At 46.2% G+C, this 20,856-nt stretch overlaps 2 protein-coding genes across 4 annotated transcripts in view; one reads left to right on the plus strand and one right to left on the minus strand.

The window, feature by feature from the left end:
* SPOCK3 (SPARC (osteonectin), cwcv and kazal like domains proteoglycan 3) overlaps window positions 1-20,856 on the plus strand; it is a 570,187-nt gene that overhangs the window by 195,197 nt on the left and 354,134 nt on the right. The gene's annotated exons all lie outside the window — the stretch shown is intronic.
* Window positions 14,420-20,856, minus strand: part of LOC147026868 (uncharacterized) — a 6,492-nt gene continuing 55 nt past the window's right edge. Inside the window, exons 1-2 of the mRNA XM_085882728.1 lie at window positions 19,112-20,856; window positions 14,420-19,075 (exon numbers count right to left, since the gene is read on the minus strand). The exon at window positions 19,112-20,856 is cut by the window's right edge and continues 55 nt beyond it. Coding sequence (XP_085738854.1) covers window positions 18,677-19,075; window positions 19,112-20,521 — 1,809 coding nt within the window. The 5' untranslated portion in view covers window positions 20,522-20,856 and the 3' untranslated portion in view covers window positions 14,420-18,676. The remainder of the gene's footprint in view (window positions 19,076-19,111) is intronic.

Genomic DNA, 20,856 nt, shown 5'->3' on the forward strand with positions numbered 1-20,856 from the left:
ATCAGATCCAGAAGAGATGGAGTACCATTGGTTGAGATCCAGGTCGGGAAGTTGACAGATTGTGTCAGTCCCAATGAGTCGCAGAAGTCTTTTGCTGAAGTGCTATGGCAGGTGAGAGAGGTACCCACACCCAGCCAACTGGAATAATTCACAGTTTTGTATGGATAGAAACTCAAAATTATAATTGTATTGAGAAATTTGTGAAATCTCCCATCCACCTTAGGATACAGGCTGGGGGCCCAAAACTTTCCACAGAAGGTTGAGTGGGGCAAGCCCCAAAATTGAGGGAGTGCTTTGGGGATGGACAGACAGACACTCCTGCTTTATAATATTATAGATAGACAATTTGTATATATTTCATAATATTAAAATCATAAAGAGCAGATGCAACAGAAAAAGGTAGAATTAAAACTCACTTTGTTCGATTCACTGACCAAAGAGTTTTGAAATATATTCGAAATTATGAATTGTGAATTAAAAGGGAACAAAATTTGAGAAATATATGCAAGGCTTTTCAAGACGTGCGGTTTGATTGATTTTTTTTGTTTGTTTAAATAGCACTTGTTATTTTACAACACTTTGTATAATTGTACAACCAATATAATATGGAGGTGAAAAATTGAGAAGGTTTCCCCACAATGTACTTTCACATTCAACTCCTCTGTTCTTTAATTTCAATGCAACAAGTTGATTGAAAATTTGTGTTTGTAGTTTAGGTGAGGAAAAGGGGAGGGGTTTGGGGTGTGTGCTGTGGCTGCATTTGGGGCTACACATTAAACTTTTTATAGCGAACGTAGTGAGCGTCATACTCAACGCGTGCACATGAGAGAATAGGAAACAACAACAACACAATACTCTGGCAATTTGGAATCCGTGTCGTCGGCTATGACCCTTTTGCTTCCGGTTTTTGTCTGGGAATGATGCGTCCAGGGAGATAAAGGCATCGTCGGAGACATGAAAGACCCAAATATCAGACATGGGGTATATTTCTCACTGATTTTAATAAAGATATCTCCCGCATCATCAAAAAATAATTTTTAATCTTGATTTACATTATTTGATCGCTGATCCCGAATCCAGGCCGAAGTAACCGGAAATTGCAGCATCGTGTGCTATACACCTGACTGACTTCAGATCTGTCAAAATCATCAGCTGTGTGGCAGTTACATGTACCATGGTATAGTTGGCAAGTATACAGTTGTGAACAAGTTGTATGCACCAATGTCCGAAAAATCATAGCAAAAAGACTGTTTAATTTGATATATTTAAGAAGCGAATGTAAGAAGAATTCTACGTTCGCTTCTAGTCTTTGCCTATTCCATATCATATTACCTCTGCAATACCTTTTCATCTCATAATTAAGAAAAAACTTGAAAATAAATTTCATGAAAGAAAAAAGCTTGTTCATAAAAATCATGCTGTGAAAGAAATGTTTTTACCAGCAGGTGATTTGGGCCAACATACTGTAATACAGTGTTGAAACATTGGTGTCTCATTAGTTATTCGATACAACTCGTGGCAAGGTACAGGCACTGTGTCATAATGAAAATTGAATTCCAGAAGTAACGTTCATTTTAATGTAAAATCAAGGCCAAGGGCCTGGGTTATGTAATTATTGATGCAGTAGTTGGAGGTGTAGTATATAGTTTTTTTATTTGTTTGTTTGCAATTTGAATAGCAGCACTTTTTGTGAGTGAATTCACATTAATGATTAAAGATGCTGGGGTTCTACTGCAGGAATTTGCAAATTTTGACAATATGAGAGGCCAGGAAGAAGCTTCTAATACTCATGGAGAGACTAAATAATTTATTTTCGTGTTTTTGTTTTTAAGCGGTATTATCACAAACATCTACTTCATTCAGAGTAAAACGTTACATATGCTACATTTGGTTACCAGGAGACTCACAAAGTGATCATGACTGCTAAGTGTGCCTAATTCAGAAATTTGATCCACTTGGCCTGGAAAGTTTAGATCAAAGTGTGTCAATGAAGCAGTTTAAGCACAAGATACACCAGCAATTCTTTTTTTTCTCGGTAACCCATGTTGACCAAATTTCAGTTTGTCACTTATTGATAATTCGAGTTGACAACGATTTTTCAATTGCAGTTGTGTTGCTACAGTAGACCACTGCTCAGTTTTCATTAATTCAGTTTTTCCATGTGCCTGTCTGGTCAGCTCATGATGTGAAATTTTCTAATCACCTGGTTTCACTCTCAGTTTTGCTAACTAGGTAGAATGGTGACAGACAAGTGTTCACAAGAGGAAACTTTGCAATTGACCGTTTTTATGATAGATTATGTTGATAGCATGTGAGATGTGTGGAAGATAAAGAATGCAATAAAACAAAGAAGGCAAATATTAGAATTAGAAAATATTTTCTGAAAATCACCAGAATGAAAAACCTCCAGACTCAGCATTTTTCTTGGAGAAGAAAAATCGCCAAAGTAATCTGATAATGCAACAAATGATATCCCCAAATCACAGTGGAAGTATATTGAAGTACCAGAGTTGCCACAAAGTCCCTATGCACACAGTTAGAATTTAGTTAGAATTTATCTGTATGCTTCCCTCCATTCTCTGCACAAATTTGAATTTTTCTCCATGTTCTTCTGGATATCTTCCATGTTGAGGGTTGGAGGTTAAAAAAGCAGCCCCTGAGAGCTGTTTTGAGGTCAACTGTCAAGAATCAGCTATCTTGTTATCTTCAGCTATCCTGCTAAGAATCAGCTATCCTCAGCTATCCTGCAACAAGATGATGCACCAGCACATTATGCTCTCACAGTTGGAGAATATCTCGATAAATTCAGTGGACAATGGATTGGACATGTATCTTAGATAGTGTGGCCTCCTCAAAGTCCAGACTTAACAACATGTGACAACTCGGTTTGGGGCATTGTGAGAGGAAATTTCTCATCTCCACCTAACAACAGTTGAAGACCTCAAAACAGCTGTCAAGGGCTGCTTTTATACCTCCAACCCTCAACATGGAAGAAGATGTCCAGAAAAATATGGAGAAAAATTCAAATTTGTGCAGAGAATGGAGGGAAGCATACACATGAATTATAACTAAATTCTAACTGTGTGCATAGGGACTTTGTGGTCACTCTGTACAGTATTGGATTTTTTTCAAAAAGTGTGGAACCAGGAAATCAAAAATCAATGTGGTAAGCAAATACATTTATATTTTCCTTTTGTACATAGCATTTTGCTTTCACATTTAAACATCTTATATAAAATTCCATATTTAAATTACTAAAATAATTGTCAATTTTCCAGTCTTTGTGTGGTATATTTAGCAACAGCAATTCCATTGTAAATTTTGTGTCAATTAGATTGACAAAAAATTGCTCATATATCTCAGCCTCAGATATCATTCATTCTGCAGGGTCACAAAGAGCCTTGAAGTTGGCCAAAGGCTGACAGTTCTCATTTATTTGCAGTTTTCCACCCAGCCAATGTTGGCATTGTTGATGGACATGCACTGCAGGCATGCGAGAAAAAATTGTTCCCAAAACTCCACTGAAATGTCTTTATATTGCCATGGTTGCATCATGGGGAATGAGGTGCCTAAATTATGTCAAGAGTGTACAATTCATGATATCCAGCTGCTGGCTTTTTGCAATAATTAATTATCTGGATACTGTTTTGTCTTTTTCAATACAAAGGCAAGGCTGTGAAAGAGATAGAACACAGAACAGATCAGGATGTAACAGAACAAAAGGAACAATAGAAAGATGGGAGACGTCGTGGGTTGGGGGGGTGGGGAATACAGCAGCAGGGTTAAGGGACAAAATGGAGGGAGACTTGGAGAAATAAGGGATGTGGAGAAGAATGAGGACCAGAGGAGGACACACAGGGTGGACAAGATTGATACAGAAAAATCCCATCAAGGAAAAAATGGAAACTTGGAAAGAGGTCTTTCATTTGAATATGATTTTTCCATCATATGAAGAGTAAGATCTTTGACTGCAGTTATATCACATAGTTAGAGACTACGAATAAATTGAGGTATTAACAATTTTTGGCTCACCTGGAACGTAGTTCCGGGGAGTTGAAGGGATGGTGCGTCATCCGTCTGTCTGTCCACAAATACAATTTATTCTCTGAAACTACACATACGATTTCGACTAAACTTTACCACAACTTTCATCACCGCATATGTACCAAAGTTTGTTCATATTATTTTTAAAAATACGGCCCGTGGGCCCTGGTCAGTTCCGACTTCATCGATATTAGATATATTCGTGAACATTCATTGTTTTTATTCTGGCCCAATTGAACTTCATTATATTTTAAACTCATTAAGACTCATTATCTTTCTTCCTGGGCAAAAATTCAGAAAAAGAAATGCTGCGTTAAGGTGCAGACATTGCTCCATAGAGGCATTATATCATACAAAAAGCAAAAACTACGAATACTCGTGGAGTTTTAGGACTTTGAAGATTAATTGGTCCAAATGAACTTCATCCTCATTAAGACTCATTATCTTCCTGTGAATAGTCTTGACAGCAATATTGTACGAACAGTCTTGACAGCAATATTTTATGAACAGTCTTGACAGCAATATTTTATGAAAAGTGCTGGTAGCAATATTTAATGAACAGTCTTGAAAGTAATATTTTATGAACAGTCCTGATAGCAATAATGGTTAGTTTGTCAACAGTCCTGACAGCAGTTTCAATAGTGCTGAAAGCAGTAAGAAAATCAGAGATTGATACTCGACCAAACTAATTTATGATCGGTCCAACACATTTCGATCAATGCGGTTTTGATTGATGCTAAACTTTTATTGGTGAAGACCAAGTCTAATTTGCTGTCATTGTCAGTTTCGTGACTAATTGCATCAAACCGTACTTGTCTGACAGGACTTCAATGCAGGCAGCGGCAGCAAGTTTATTGAAATCGCCCATAACTAAGATCGGGATATTCTTATCCATCGTATCTAGTAGATTCATGACACATGGTTTAAATCTGGTCCATGAAATTGAAGGAGATACGTACATGAATGCTAGCTGAAGTAAATTACGGTTCATGTTTAGTGTGGATCTGTACCAGTCTCCATCTTTACAAGTCAACTTATCTGAGTCAAGTGTGGCTATATTGTTCCTAATGTACACGGCAAGGCCATTAGGTGGTCGACAATTGTGAACTTGTACAGACTGGTCACATCTAAGCAACTGGTATTCGGCAATAGGGTAATTGGAACTATTTTCATTTTCGAACAGGCGACTCTCAGCTATACCTATTACATCTGCGGTTAAGTAATTCGGATCCGCAACCATGTCGGGCCAATGATCGTAAAGGACGTTGCATTTTGGAAGATCACCTTGGTATCATTTTCAGGAAGAGTATAGATGGGTGTGTAACAGAGCTCGAGATGTCGTTCTGTGTGTAGTTATTTCATCTTGGTTGTACTTGGTTGTAGTTCCACATCATTTGTGTCAATGATCGGTGAAAAGGAGTAATGATCCGAGTCATCAGTCAACATTGGTGCTTTTCCGTCATGTTGAGAAAGTACTGTTGTAGATGTGTGCTCTACAGCTAAATTATCATGATGCGAACTAGCATCGGTGGAAACTTGACATGTTTCAGAACATTTCTTACTGAATGGTTTCAAGTTTTTGACTTGGCCTTTTCTTCGAGGCATGATAAACCTTGAAAGCGGCTCAAACAAACCTCACACAGCCAGCCACATGAACCTCAGTCGCGGAAGTAAATGTGTGCTTGTATTACGTATCAAATTTACACGGTAATAGTACGTTTACGTTTCCCGATTTAACCAAACAAAAAAAACGTTTGCCATTAGTTATAGACATGGGGAATGATGATGCCGCATGGTGTGGGAACGGGAGGTGATCCCTCGTCAAGCGAAGCGATATATTGTTACGAATCTGGAAGCCATGTGCACACAGACAGCCAGAGTCCCCATAGTTCAGTTATTTCGATAAGTACTGTATGTGTTTATAGTTAGAATCCCTCCTTTTGTCTAATGGGAATATCGTGTGTGCGCTACGAGTTATTTTTTTAGTTAGGTTTTTATTATATCTACAACAACCACAACAACAACAGCGACGCAACCCGGTCGCCATTGCCCACGTGTTTTTGGCTGAGGGCGTGGGTGGAGCCTCCATCACGTCGGATCGAGGCTCCGCCCCAAGAAAGGGCATGGACCGTTTCCTTCAGCCAATGAGCGAAGGGCGAGCATGACACGCACGCCCCAGCCAATTGGGAGGTGACAACGAGTCATCCGCCAACCCCTCGTCCAGTCGGGAGGCGAGTGGCGAAGAGGAGAGACCCCTCCCACCTCAGAAGAGGAGAGTGGTTGTGAGGACCAGGGTTCGGCAGAGAGGAGAGTGTAGTAATTGCCGGGCGGTCTGTCGTCGTGCCTGAGTGGTTGTCGACGAGAGCTCTGCAGACGGTCGTGGTCGTGGTTGGAGCGGTCTGCAGTCCTTTGGAGGGCAAGTCTGGTGACCGGGTAGCCAGGGTCGTGGGCCGTGGACTTCGGGTCGTGGGTTCGAGTCCCACCATGGTGTTTCGGGTCAGTGTGACCGCACGAGGCGGGACAGGTACCCCGGCCCGGCTCTACCGACTAAAGACCCACGGGTCCAGTTTCTTTTTGGTGTGTGTGTGTGTGTGTGTGTGTGTGTGTGTGTGTGTGTGTGTGTGTGTGTGTGTCCCCGTGGACCCCATCTGTAAGTAGAATTGTATAAGTGTTTTCCTTTCTTTGTAAATTACATTTTCTTATTCGGATAACTCTGCTCTTTTTGTGCCCCCGCTCCCCGATTATTGTTATAAATAAACCCCTGTTAAATGTTCCAGTTCGATGTTCGTGCTTTCCTTCATTGGCCTAGCAAGGTGCGTATTGAGAAGTAGTAAGGCCGTTCAGGCCGGTAAATTGTTCATTTGGTCCGGTGCGGCTTTGGTAACTTCTGCTCGGTTACGCTGGATCCGAGTCGGTGATAGCGACTCGATTCGGACAAAGTCGGCCGAGGGTGTGGTTTCCCCGGGAGTTGGATGGCGTGAGTACTTAGGTAAATTGGAATTAGGCAAGTGGACCCTACCTCATGCCATTGAAATATTGGCGACCACGGTCCTCAAAGTGACCCGTGACCTTTCGGAGTTGTCCGAGAGTCACGACCTAAATTCCGGGTGTTCGGTGGGAGACGACTCCACTGCTCCAACTCATGGTCGTTTATCACCACCGAACCCCGGCCCACAACAATATGTCGATACACCTTAATGTATGTCCCCTGACAAGGAACCATGATGCAGGAGGTGGTTACGGTACAAACAAGCTGTCGACATTGTTCGATAGAACCATTATACAAAAGCAGAAGCAAAAACTCTGAATACTCAACGAGTTTTAGGACTTTGAAGATTAATTGATTAGACTAACTAAAGTCAATTGGTGACAAATTTGAAATTTTATTGTGGGAGGTTCTGCGGCATCTCCCCAAGTATGATTCCTCCGAGTTTCAAGTCATTCTGACCACAGGTTGCAGAATAATGATCAAAATATTTATTGTGGGCTGACGGATGGACAGACGGATCGACGGAGATGGATCCCCATTTTATAAGTCGCTTCCTTCGGAACTGACTAAAAATCGGGCCCTGAGGGGGTCTACGGTGGTTGCCCCCCCCCACCCCCCCAAAAAAATTGTATTTGCTTTCTTCTCAGAAACTACACACACAATTCCGATCAAACTTCACCACAACCTTCATCACCGGTGATGTACCAAAGTTTGCTCATGATAAAAGAAAAATTGGGGTCTAAGGTGGTGTAAGAGGGGATTGCCCCCCAAAATATTTATTTGCTTCTTTCTCTGAAACTACACACACAATTTCGATGAAACTTCACCACCACCTTCATCACCCATGATAACCCCCAATATTTTTAATGGTGTGAACAATCTTTGGTATAAGGAGTCTATTTGGAGGGGGGGAGTGCGTTGTCCCCCCAAAATATGCATTTGCTTTGTTCTCAGAAATTATACTCACAATTCCAATAAAACTTGACCACCACCTTCATCACCAATGATGTGCGAAAGTTTGTTCACGGAATTAAGAAAAATATATCCATAGGTATTTACTTTCTTCTCCATTACATATTTTGTGGGTAATCCATGCTTTCCAGTGATTCCCTCGTTATCTTATCCAGCCTCTACCAGGTAACCGCCCACGGTTATTGCCCCTATGTTTATGATTGACATATGCTTTCAAGACTTGGGCACATTATAGTTCTATATGTTGTGGATTTTACATCAAACTTAGTTCTACTGAATGGTGAGACAATGTCCACATTCCTGCAAAGGCACATAAAAGAAGTTCCTTACAAATAGCAAAAATGGCAAAACAACAAAATCTGTCTCGCAGGTTACATGGACAGGTGAGCAGCAGGGGTGCTACGTCTCTCAGAGATGAGTCATTAACATTGCAGTTTATATCATATATCACATAAGGCATCAGAAAACTACCAATGAACCTCAAACAGTTGATCTCCTTATTCGTTTGCCATTTCCCAAGTTGCAAAGGGCAATGGAGATTTTGAAAATTGCATCCAGCTCGAAGAACGTAATGGACTCTGGGCGATTGATGGAAATTGTGGTACTGTGCTCAATGCATTGCATTTTCTTGGCAATCACTGTAACAGGCAGGATTTTTTTCACATTTGTTCCTGCTTTCAGCTCAGTGGTATCAGATCTCAAAAGTTATTTCTTTTCCAAAGAGGATGACCGCAGTGGTCGCTCAATGAGTGAATTCAGTCAGCAGGCTTGAGGGGGACTGTGAGCTCTTGGGGGCACACTTTGCCTGATAAAATTTTGGAAATTGAGACTTCAAATCTGGGACATTATCGATTTCTCATTCTTTAGTACATTTGACTGCTTCTCCATAAAACATTTTCAAATAAGTCTAACTTTTTAATTTTTTGGGGGGGAAGTGTGCACTTCATTTGATTATAATACCTATACTATTATAAGGCTGTGTGTGTGCATGCATGCGTGCGTGCATGCGTGTCTCCTCCATAACTCCAAAACCATAAAACCTAGCAGCCTGAAACTTTGCATGCTTACGAAGAAAACTCCAAGGAAGTGCAAGAGTGAAAATTGGGTGTTTGAGTTAATTAAAACACCCCCTTTGAAGATAATTTATGGCATTATTTCATTATATCCTTCATCAGGCAATCATCGGCCACTTCGCTCTCTGGGTCTTAAGGTGTTTCCTCGGTAACCTCGCTGGGGTCTGAAGCCGCCATATTTTTTGGCCTGCTCAACCATGCCTTTACTTGGAACAGGCCACAACGATTTCTTCACATCAGAGTTTTTTTTCATATTTTACTTTCCTCACACATATCGAATGCCTGTTCATCATAGCTATACTATGAATCATTGTGTACTTTGCTTTTGTAAGTACTATAGTTTTCAAATTCGGAGCTTGGAGCGATTTCATGCATTATATGATATTATTTTCCATGATCTATTCTCACGGACTAATTAAAGAAAGTTGTCAAAATATTATTTTGGTTTTGAGAATTGGATATTGTCCAGACTAAATGTGTCAAAATCTGTTGTGAAATCTGATAATTTATAGAAATAATGAGTCTTATAACTAAGCCGATATACCTATTTACTTTAAGCAAGCAAGGACCAATCGCTCAGGGTGATGGAGCACAGACCACTCGCTCAGGGTGACGGAGCACGGACCACTCGCTCAGGGTGACGGAGCACGGACCACTCGCTCAGGGTGACGGAGCACGGACCACTCGCTCAGGGTGACGGAGCACGGACCACTCGCTCAGGGTGACGGAGCACGGACCACTCGCTCAGGTTGACGGAGCACGGACCACTCGCTCAGGGTGACAGAGCACGGACCACTCGCTCAGGGTGACAGAGCATGGACCACTTGCTCAGGGTGACAGAGCAGGAACCACACACTCAGGGTGACGGAGCACGAACCACACACTCAGGGTGACAGAGCATGAACCACACACTCAGGGTGACGGAGCACAAACCACTCGCTCACGGTGACAGAGCACGAACCAATTGCTCAGGGTGACAGAGCATGAACCACTCACTCAGACTAGCATGAACCACTCGCTTTGAATGACATGGCACAGCAAAAGAATCCGCAGAGAGTGAACGATTCGCTCAGAATGACGTAGCGCGGTTGCGCTGTCGACAATGGGCGCTCAGCAAGTGGCTTAAGCACTCATGTAAGCACTCCAATTAAATGGTTGATAAGAAACAGTTGGCAAGGCTGTCGCTGCATACCATAAAGGATCCCTTTAACTTTAAAGCCAGTCATCGCCACACACACAGCAGTTAATGAAATAAAATGAATTAATGAAATAACATGACTTCATCCACAAAAGAGTTGCAGCTTAATGCAGAACAACCGTGGAGACATTGCAAAGTTCAGTCGCCTGTGAAATACACATTGCAGAAAATGTGCCATTTTACCTGCTCCTCTGTGCACATGTCATGTGGTACATCAGTTCGAGGTCTGCACAAATGTTATAAGCTATATTTTAAAACGTCCGTTTTTCACCAGATTTGCTTTAATTCCCCTCAGAGCACCTCGCAAAACCTCCAAAAATATAGACATAGATATGCAGACGCTATGGATCTGGCAAGGCAGTCCCTTGGGGGATAGGGCACGAGGTCTAGCAGTGAATGCATTAAATCACACAGCTCAATGAAGCTGGTTAATTTTGTTACGTTCGTAATTTTTTTTGTTCACTCAATATAATTCTCCAAACAGTAGAAAAAGATGTTTAATGCTTTGGAAATTTCACATTTTCTTGTGTATATATGGAGGAGAGACATATCCTTGCTCCATCACCTGTCTGTCTGTCTGTCTGTTTGTCTGTGTACAGGATAACTCAAAAAGTTGTGCACGAATCTGGATGAAATTTTGGGGACAGGTTTAGTGTGTGACAAGGACGAATTGATTCGATTTTGGTGAAGATCTGAATCCGACTATTGATGCGATAATTATTTATTTTTTAAAGTGATTCTTCAGCATTGAGAGATTGGGCCAAAAACGATATATAGCTTGATATTTCAAAAATGTATTGATTGGATGTAGTTGATGAAAAGTGGGAGTGGCGTAGGAAAGTGGGCGTGGCTTATGGAAAGTGGGCGTGGCTTACGAAAAATATTATGTGGCTCAGGAGGTGTGGTCAAACAAGAGCATTGAGAGAAGCTTATCGGGTTTTGTGTGTGTGTGTGTGTGTGTGTGTGTGTGTGTGTGTGTGTGTGTGTGTGTGTGTGTGTGTGTGTGTGTGTGTGTGTGTGTGTGTGTGTGTGTGTGTGTGTGTGTGTGTGTGTGTCTGCAACACGAGGCTCCACAGCACAAACCAGCAAACCGATTATTTTTCAAATGGTAGTCCTTCAAAAATAGGGTGTCTATTTACAGTCATTTTTTATGAGCTGTGCCAGTTGGCAAAATACGCAATAGGAAAAATCTTGCCAGGCAGAGGAATAATTGTATGGGAACCAATACGTCTTGGCAATGAATCTTCGTCGGTGGATCGGTCAGAATGAAAAGCATCGTATCCAGCGCATCGATGCTAGCGAATCCCTCGTCGCCTACCGGCTTGTTTGTTTATTTCTTTGTCTGCACAGAACTTTCGTGTTTTTCTCCACAACCGCTTGATGGATTGAGACCAAATTTTCGCCATCAGAGGAACAACTCATGTTGAATGTTTGAATTATAATTATGGCATCATAGGTCATGTGGTGTGGCAGCCATATTGGAAAAAATAAAAAAATTGGACCTCTGTATCTCTGAAACCACAACTGTTTGTATTGTAGTATCCTGTTAGGATTCGATTTGGGTATCCTTTTAAGGTTTGATAATGGGTATCTTGAACAGATCATCAATATATATATATATATATATATATATATATATATATATATATATATGTATATATATATATCTATATATATATATATATATATATATGTATATATATATATATGTATATGTATATATATATATATATATATATATATATATATATATATATATATATATATATATATATATATTGTTGTGGTTGACGAAATTCGCAAACCACCATTCAGGTCCCGTAGGTGAGATATCTCTGTAAGTATATGTGTAGTTAGCCCAAACCCGTTGTTTAGAGGGAATAAATGTCATTCATTCGAGCTGCGACCCTTTTAGATAGCCGTTTTTCTTTTACTATCTTTATTTTGGACCAACCGCCATTACTACCACCACAACCACCACCAACCGCATCTTGACAACCACAGCCACCTTCTCCAGAACCGCCTTCACAGCATCCACCTTCTCCACAACCGCTTTCACACACCAACCACCAACCGCAACACCGCTTCACAACAACAGCAACGCCAACAGCCACGACCTTTACCGTCACAACTCGCCCTCGCAACCATCGCATCACCGCCATTCCCGCGCCGCTTGTGGGCACCGATACTGGACTCGTACAGGGCGCGCACCGAGCAGCGGGTGCAAAAACACCAGCCTTTCCGAGAAATCGGATCAAGAATGATTCACGCCCACTTCTGTTCCGTCCTATCAGCGAGCGTGGGGCGATTTGGCCCCGCCTCCAGGCGCGTCGGAGTATAATCGCTATATGCAGATTCGCGGATCAAGAATGATTCACGCCCACTTTTCCTCTGTCCAATGGGGAGCGTGTCTCCGCCCCCGAGCCGTTCCTGATCCAAAAATCTGCATATGATTTCTCCTGTCGCACTATAAAGCGCCGAGCGCGGAGCGAATCAGGGCAGTTGGGAAGAGTTGAGCAGTTGGAAGAGTTGAAGAGTTGAGAAGAGGAAAGAGTTGGAGAGTTGTGGCGGCGGCGAAATCAGTCGAGAGAGTGTCTGTCGGGGTCCGGAGAGGCTGGAGAAGCCAAGAAGCTTTGTGGAGGTCGGCGCTCGTTCCCACCCCATTCCAGGCAGTGCCAGCGAGGACCGCGGAGTCGGGGCGCCACCGCCATTTTGCGGCTCATCACCAGACGGGTAGGCTCGACGCGGTCTCGGCCCCAGGCCCGTCTGCCCCCTTGTCGATGAGGGTGGCCCCTTTTTCTTTTGCTTTGGAGTATATGTGTTGTCGGCGCCGTCTGTGAAGTAAAACTGTATAAGTGTTGCCGTGTGCTCGGTAGTCGGTAGTAGATCTGCATTGTGTTTCTTTTGTTGCAATTGCTTTTTGTGCAGAATTGTCATGTTACTTTTACATTTGCTTTTGGTGCATAATTGTTGTGATTGTATATGTGTGCTTTCCGTTTGCCGCGGAATAAATGTGCTTTATGTTGAACTGTTTTTCCCGTTTCGCTTCGTCTTTTCTTTTATTGAATCTCCATCTTACTTCACGTAAAGGGTTGGTCGTGGGCGAAACACGCCCAATAATTAATCGAACCGTTGAGGTTGACGATAACACCACTCGGTTATCCCGATAGTACGGAACGGGTCGCTTAAAGTGGCCCGTGTCCGAAGTCGACCTGCGGCGAGGTGCGATCGCCGGGTCTACCCTCCCTGTGGGTACTTAGGTAGGTCGAATTTGGCGAGCAACCCTATCCCACGCGGGGGGCCGATTGGCACGATCGTGGTGAGGCCGAAAGGCCCACCCGTGACTAGTTCCCGGCGTTAGTCCGAGAGGGTCACGACGGGATTGTCCGTCCAGTGGGCGACGTGCCGCGATTCGAGTTACGTGGCCGTTCGCATGCCGGCGGGCGCGAATCCGCAACAATATATATATTTATATATTTATATATATATATATATATATATATATATATATATATATATATGTATATATATATATATATATATATATATATATATATATATATATATATATATATATATATATATATATATGTATGTGTATATATATATATATATATATATATATATATATATATATATATATATATATATATATATATATATATATATATATATATATATATATATATATATATATACATATATATATATACATACATATATAATATATATACATACATATATATATATATATATATATATATATATATATATATATATACATACATATATAATATATATATATACACATATATATATATATATATATACATATACATATACATATATACTGTTGCGGTCTTCGCGCCCGCCGGCGTGCGACGGCCACGTAACTCGAATCGCGGCACGTCGCCCACCGGACGGACAATCCAGTCGTGACCCTCTCGGACTAACGCCGGGAACCAGTCACGGGTGGACCTTTCGGTCTCACCGCGATCGAGCCAATCAGCCCCCGCGTGGGATAGGGTTGCTCGCCAAATTCGAACTACCTAAGTACCCACGCGGAGGGTAGACCGGGCGATCGCACCTCGCCGCAGGTCGACTTCGGACACGGGCCACTTAAGCGACCCGTTCCGTACTATCAGAATAACCGAGCGGTGTTATCGTCGACCTCGACGGTTCGATTAATTATCGGGCGTATTCAGCCCACTACCAACCCTTTACGTGAAGCAAGATGGGGGTTCAATGGGGAAAAAAGACGAAGCGAAGCGGGAGAACAGTTCAACAATAAAGCACGTTTATTCTCGGCACACGGGAAGCACACAAATACAATTCCACCAAATGCACACAAAAAAGAAAACACAATTCCATTTACACAAAAAGCAAACACAAAAGTGAAAACACAGTGCAGAGCTAATTCCGACTACCGAGCACACGGCAACACTTATACAATTCTACTTCACAGACGGCGCCGACAACACATACCCAAAACCAAGGAAAAGAAATACCCTCAAGAATGGGGTAGGCCTGGGGCCGAGACCTGGTCGGGCCTACCCGTCTGGTGATGAGACGCGGAGCGGCGATGGCCCCGCAACCCGCGGGCCTCGTGGACAGTGCCTGGCAGGGGGGTGGGAACGGGGCCCCCTTGGTCGCACTATCTCAGCGCGGGGGGAACAGGAGGGGGTTGCTGATGCTCGGGGTATAGAGGATCTTTATTATGTGCGCGACGAGCGTCTCCACCTCGGCCAGGTCGCGCTGCCGGCCTCCCAGGGGTGCAGCTCCCTGCACGACGCGAGCACCCTTCGTCCGACTCGCCGCCTCTCCACAGCTCGTCCCCTCCGTTCCGACTCTCCTTCGCCTCGTTCCGACCTTTACGACTCCCTTCTTCCTCGTTCCGACTTCTTACTCCTCTTTTACTGACGAACACCGTCCTTTTATCCCCCCGTAACTTCGCCTTTGACCCCCTCCCTTTGACCTTTCAACTCGCTCCCCATTGGCCCGACAAAAAGTGGGCGTGAAGGCTTTTTGATCCACAAATTTGCATATATCGATCGCCCTGGGGGCGGGGCCAATTCGCCCCTCGCTCACCGATTGGACGGCAAAAAGTGGGCGTGTGTCGTTTTGGATCCGTTTTTGAAGCAGAAAATCCGTGATTTTGTACACGCTGTTCAACGTGCGCCCTACACGAGTCCAGCATCGGTGCCCATGAGTGGCGCGAGACGACGGCGATGCGATGGTGGCGAGTTGTGACGGTAAAGGTCGTGGCGGTTGTGGTGAAGCGGTGGTTGTGGTCGGTGGTTGATGTTGTGGTTGTGATGGTGGCGATTGGTCCAAAATAAAGATAGTAAAAGAAAAACGGCTATCCTGAAGAGTCGCAGCACGTATAAATGACATGTATTCCCACTAGACAACGGGTTTGGGCCTAACTACACATGCACTTACCGAGATACCTCACCTAAGGGACCTGAATGGTGGTTTGCGAATCTGGTAACCACAACACTACCCCCTTCCCTTTTTACAGACTCGTCCCGAGTCGTCAAATTTTCGTGTGCCATCATGTGTAGTTTTCCCCTAGTACATTTTACCTACGGATCCCTGAGTGCGACATTCATGGTATTCGTGTCCCCAAAATAAATAACCTGAGGGCTGCGTAACTATCTAAACAAACTCACTCACACGGACGACTTAAATAAAATTGCCGGCGCTAAGACAGACATGCCGGGGGCGCACTCATATGTACAGTACATCTTAACCTTAACTTACAAATTTTACACTAAACCATGGCCCAGGATCATTGAACTCTGCAAAAGAAAGCAGTTAGCAGGGAGCCAGGCTGCCCGCATGCAGTCTCTGGCTCAAACAATGCAGGTGACAGGGAACGTGGCTGGCTGCTCACACGCAGTCCAAGGCCTTCCCTTTTGAACTGAACGCAGTGAACCACAACGGTGCATGGGCCGCACAACGCAGTCTCCGTGCCAGCTCAAGTGGCACACGCAATGAGCACAACGAATGGATGCATGAACACAAACACGGTGCACGGGCTGCCACTGCAGGCCCGTGTTGTAGCTGCCAACAGGGCAGTTCTCGCAGCTTGCAAACTGTTGCCTTGATCCTGGCGCACATGGAAATGAACAGGGGGGGCAAAGCAAAAATTGAACGGGGCTGGTGAACGTGGGCAGTGGGCATGGCATGGCAAAGGTGAGCAGGCAAACACAGCCCGCAGAAGAAGGCCGCTGCAGGCAAACTCAGCCGGCAGATGAACTAGCCGGCACAGGCCTTGAAGAAAAAACAGCCAGCAGATGAACTGGCCGGCACAGGCCTCGAAGAAAAACAGCCAGCAGATGAACTGGCCGGCACAGGCCTTGTAGCACACAGCTGCCGATGAAGTTGGGCGGCCTCCGCCTTGAAGTAAAACACGGCCAGCCGATGAAGTGGCCAGCCTTTGCCGTTCAGTGGAGGTTGGTGGAGGGAGTGCGGTGGTGCTGGCCACTCGGAAGGCGGGCTCGGACCTACCTACCTGTCTCCCTCCCAACCTATCGCCTTTGCCTGTCACTGTACATACCCACTCCCTTAATTTGTCAAACTCCAATTTAGCCCCAACTTATTTTTATTTTTATTTTTATGTTTACTTCCCCTCTATAAATCGTCCCCTAACCCCCTTTATCGTCTTTGTTCGGCTAACCTATCCTGTCACCTAGCCTACTCCCAACCCCTACGTTCCCTTCCCGGAGGGGAATAAGGGAGAGCTAACGTCCTGTGTCGAGGCCCAACGAAGCCTCAGAATGGCCTCCCCAGAGTTCGGCGATCTTAACACCAAGTGGGTCCAGCGGCCCACAACGACAGCGAGGGGATGGATGGTGCGGAGGGGTACATCTCCTAATCTACCCTAACCATTTAACTGTTAAACTACCCCGGGGCTTTCAACAAGCGCCTCTCGCTTAAACTATTGGTTCTAACAACCCAGATTCCCGTCGCCTGTGTTGGTGTCCTTACAATTCCGGGCCTCGCCCCCCAATTTTCTCTCCGTGCCCTCACACGGTCTCCTGGCTGGGACACGTGGCTCCCTTTGGCAGGCACGACCCTCTGCCGAATCTCCCGCTATGGCACCCCCGGGCACTACACTGCCTCCGAGCCTACCAGCTCCCTAACACCGGGGAGTGCCCCCCATGGCACCTCCCCTGAAACGCACACGTGGCAGGCCGGCCTCCCGGGCCCCTTTCCGAGGGTCACCCGTGCCCACTGCACTGCCCACGCGGCTAATGGCGCCCCGGGCCCCCGCACCAAGCAGGCGCACCCGTGCCCACTACTCTATCCCGGCCCCCCATGGGCCCTTGGCCTACCGCGGCCGACTAGCCTGGTGCCCGGGGTACCCACTCAGCGATACTCACCTTTCGCAGCCACGCTCCCAAGCCCGTCAACAGGGCTCCTGCACCCCTCCAAATGGGTTTCGAGCCTACACTCCCACCAACAACAAAACGACCTCCATTTTTGTTAATTTGACTACCCCAGCTAACTCACTCCACACTGACCCCGGGGGTCCCTTGGGCGGGAGTCACTCCTCCCCCCAATCACTCATCGCACCATGCATTCCCCATTCACTCCACACACACAGACCCGCTGGCCTCACTCACTCACCAAGCACATGCTTCCACTTCACTCACCAACTCTTCAACACACACACCACTGAACTCTGCCATCCTCCTAACTACCTCCCCTAACTAACTCGTGCTCCCACGTCGTCCCTTAAACTACAGCACGTTCCATTTAACACTACGTAGCTAAGCTACGTCCCCTCTACACATCCAAAGTCTGTCTCTGTCTCCAAATAAATCATTTTATTTCCCCACCTAAATCTGGCTACAATCCCTCTAACTAATCCATTCCACGGACTCCATGAGGACTTACCCCTGCCCCATGGAGTCGGTCTAACTAAGCTAACCCTTCCCCCTAACTAGTTTCCATCCTGTGCCCAGGTAAGGGGGTCTTTCACCCCTTGCCCAGGAATCCTTTGCACCCGAAAGTGAGGCTTGGCTTTCCTTTTTTTTTTTTTTTCATGCCCAGCACCTGCGCGGCAACTCAGAGCTCGCGCACTTTGCACCTGCCCGTGACGTCATGCAGCTGCACGTGTTCCTCGTCCCTCCTTGGACGGGACCATCCGGCAGAGATACCCCTCCTGCCGGATTCCAACCCCACGTGCAGCCATGACGTCACCGTGCGCATAAAAAAAAACAAGCCACACGTCTCGAGGGGTTCCCCACGCGAACACATGTGCTTTGCCCGTTGGAGCTTAACACACACGATCGCGTGGAGAACCCGTCCGGTCCAAATCCATTTACCTGCCTAAACTTTGTCCGTCCGCGGGATCGGCAAATCCACCGCGTGCGTTTCCGGACCGGGACTTCACTCTCGCAAGCGAGCACGTGGTGGTCTCGTGCGTTGCACAGCACGAACCGCGTGCTCACTGCTGGGTGAACCCGGCACGGTCCTCGAAACAACTACAGCCGCTACTCGGCTTTCTCTCCTCTGTCGCCGTCTCCGTCGCCATTCGACCCACGCACACCTGCGTGTTACGACGCACACAGTCCACACCATCACATTCACACGGGGAGACGCGGCTGCGTGCTCCCGCATGCCAACCGACATCTCCCTCTCATACCGCTCTCTCACACACACGGTCTCCCTGGCACACAGCGACCTTGCACACGGCCGTTCACTCACGCGTGCCTCACTACTCACACAAACCATACTACTCACACGTGGTGCTCCATTCACTCGCGCGGGGGCACTCACCCGCGGTGCCTCACCCACACACGCGAGGGCACTCACCCGCGGTACCTCACTCATACACACGGCGACACTCACACACGCGGTCTCTTCCACACACGGTGCCTCACCCACACACGCGGGGGCACTAACCCGCGGTGCCTCATCCATACAGGCCGTTTCACTCACACACACGGCCTCTTCCACACACGGTGCCCCATCCACACCCGGCGTGCTGGGAAGCACACACTCCGGCACCATCGCCACCACACCACTCACACACGGGGTCGCTTCCACACACGGGGACGCACTCACCCCTTGCACCACACACACAGGGACAACCACACTGGGGATTCGTGTCCCCACAAGGGTCTCCGGGGCCTCTATACCCCCCAAGCTCTCCAAGCACCTGTCCACAGCACCCGTCCTCTCAACCTCGCAAAGCACGACCGAACTCACCTGGTCGTGACTCGCCTCAAGGGGGCATACTCCCTCCCCTCGTTCCTGGAGGAGGCCATCCCGCTGCTCGCACCGGGTCCCTGCACGCTCCGCGAGCTCAACCCCATTGTCCTCCACTACCTCCGTGTGTGCGTGCGCGTCACTTACCCCGTCTTCATCGTGTAGTCTTCCCTCTATTTTTTCTGTCTCCCGTGTCTCTGCCAACTCTTCACCCTTTACCTCCCTTGTCTCAACTATTATTTCTGTTGTCGTCACCTCGTGTCTCGTCTCACACGTTTTGGTCTCCCCATTTAATTTTTCCCTTTCGGTCATCGTCACGACCCTCGCCCAACACGTTCCACGAATTATTTTTTCACCCGCCTCCACCGCGGGCCTGTCAGCCGTTGCACCCCCACCCAGCTCGTTTGCTCCCACACGTGGAGTCGCCATTTTGATCTCCCTGGTCACGGCCTTCATGCCCGCCTGCAGGCTTCGGCCCATGTTCTGCGTCTCACCCCGCAGCTCTTTCATTTCTTCTTTCATGTTTGCTTCCATTCCGTTTATTTGCTGTGTATTCGCATCCATCGTCGTTTTCACTTCATTTGTATTTGTATCCATCTTTTCATCCATTTTTTGTGTATTCGCATCCATCTTTTCGTTCATGCCTTTCATTTCGTTCTTCATATTCGCATCCATCTTTTCGATCATTTGTTTGTTCATGCCTTTCATTTCGTTTTTCATTTCATTTGTCATTGCCGCATTCATTTGTGCCAGCATGGTGAATAGCTGGGCCATGTCGGATGCACTCAAGTGAGCCGTTTCGGCAGGGGTTGGGGAAGGGTCTTGGTGGAGAGGGGGAGGGGAGGTGTCATACACTGCGGCCGCTGCCGCACCCACCTCGGGCCCTGGGTTCAGTTGGGCGAGTCCGTGTTCCTGCACAATCAACATTTCCTGCTCGGGGATTCCATCCTGGACCATGGACTCTACATTATTACACATATACATTTCTAATACCCCCGGCTCCCGCTCGCCTTGAGACGCCATCTTGCTTCTCGTGAAGGGTTAATTTAGCTCGCTCGTAATTTGGAGGGAATCGGGGGTCGCTTCTCTCACCCCTGGACCGATTCCCGTGAATTTCGCTGGAGACAGGAGAGCCTGTTGTCCCGCTCTCCAATACCAGTGCCGCGAGGAGGGCGATGAATTTGTATCGCACGACCTGACACCAGTGTTGCGGTCTTCGCGCCCGCCGGCGTGCGACGGCCACGTAACTCGAATCGCGGCACGTCGCCCACCGGACGGACAATCCAGTCGTGACCCTCTCGGACTAACGCCGGGAACCAGTCACGGGTGGACCTTTCGGTCTCACCGCGATCGAGCCA

Source organism: Eptatretus burgeri, chromosome 5 (assembly GCF_056783735.1).
Source record: "Eptatretus burgeri isolate ZD-2024b chromosome 5, Ebu_testis_v1, whole genome shotgun sequence".
In the NCBI taxonomy this organism is placed as follows: domain Eukaryota; kingdom Metazoa; phylum Chordata; class Myxini; order Myxiniformes; family Myxinidae; genus Eptatretus; species Eptatretus burgeri.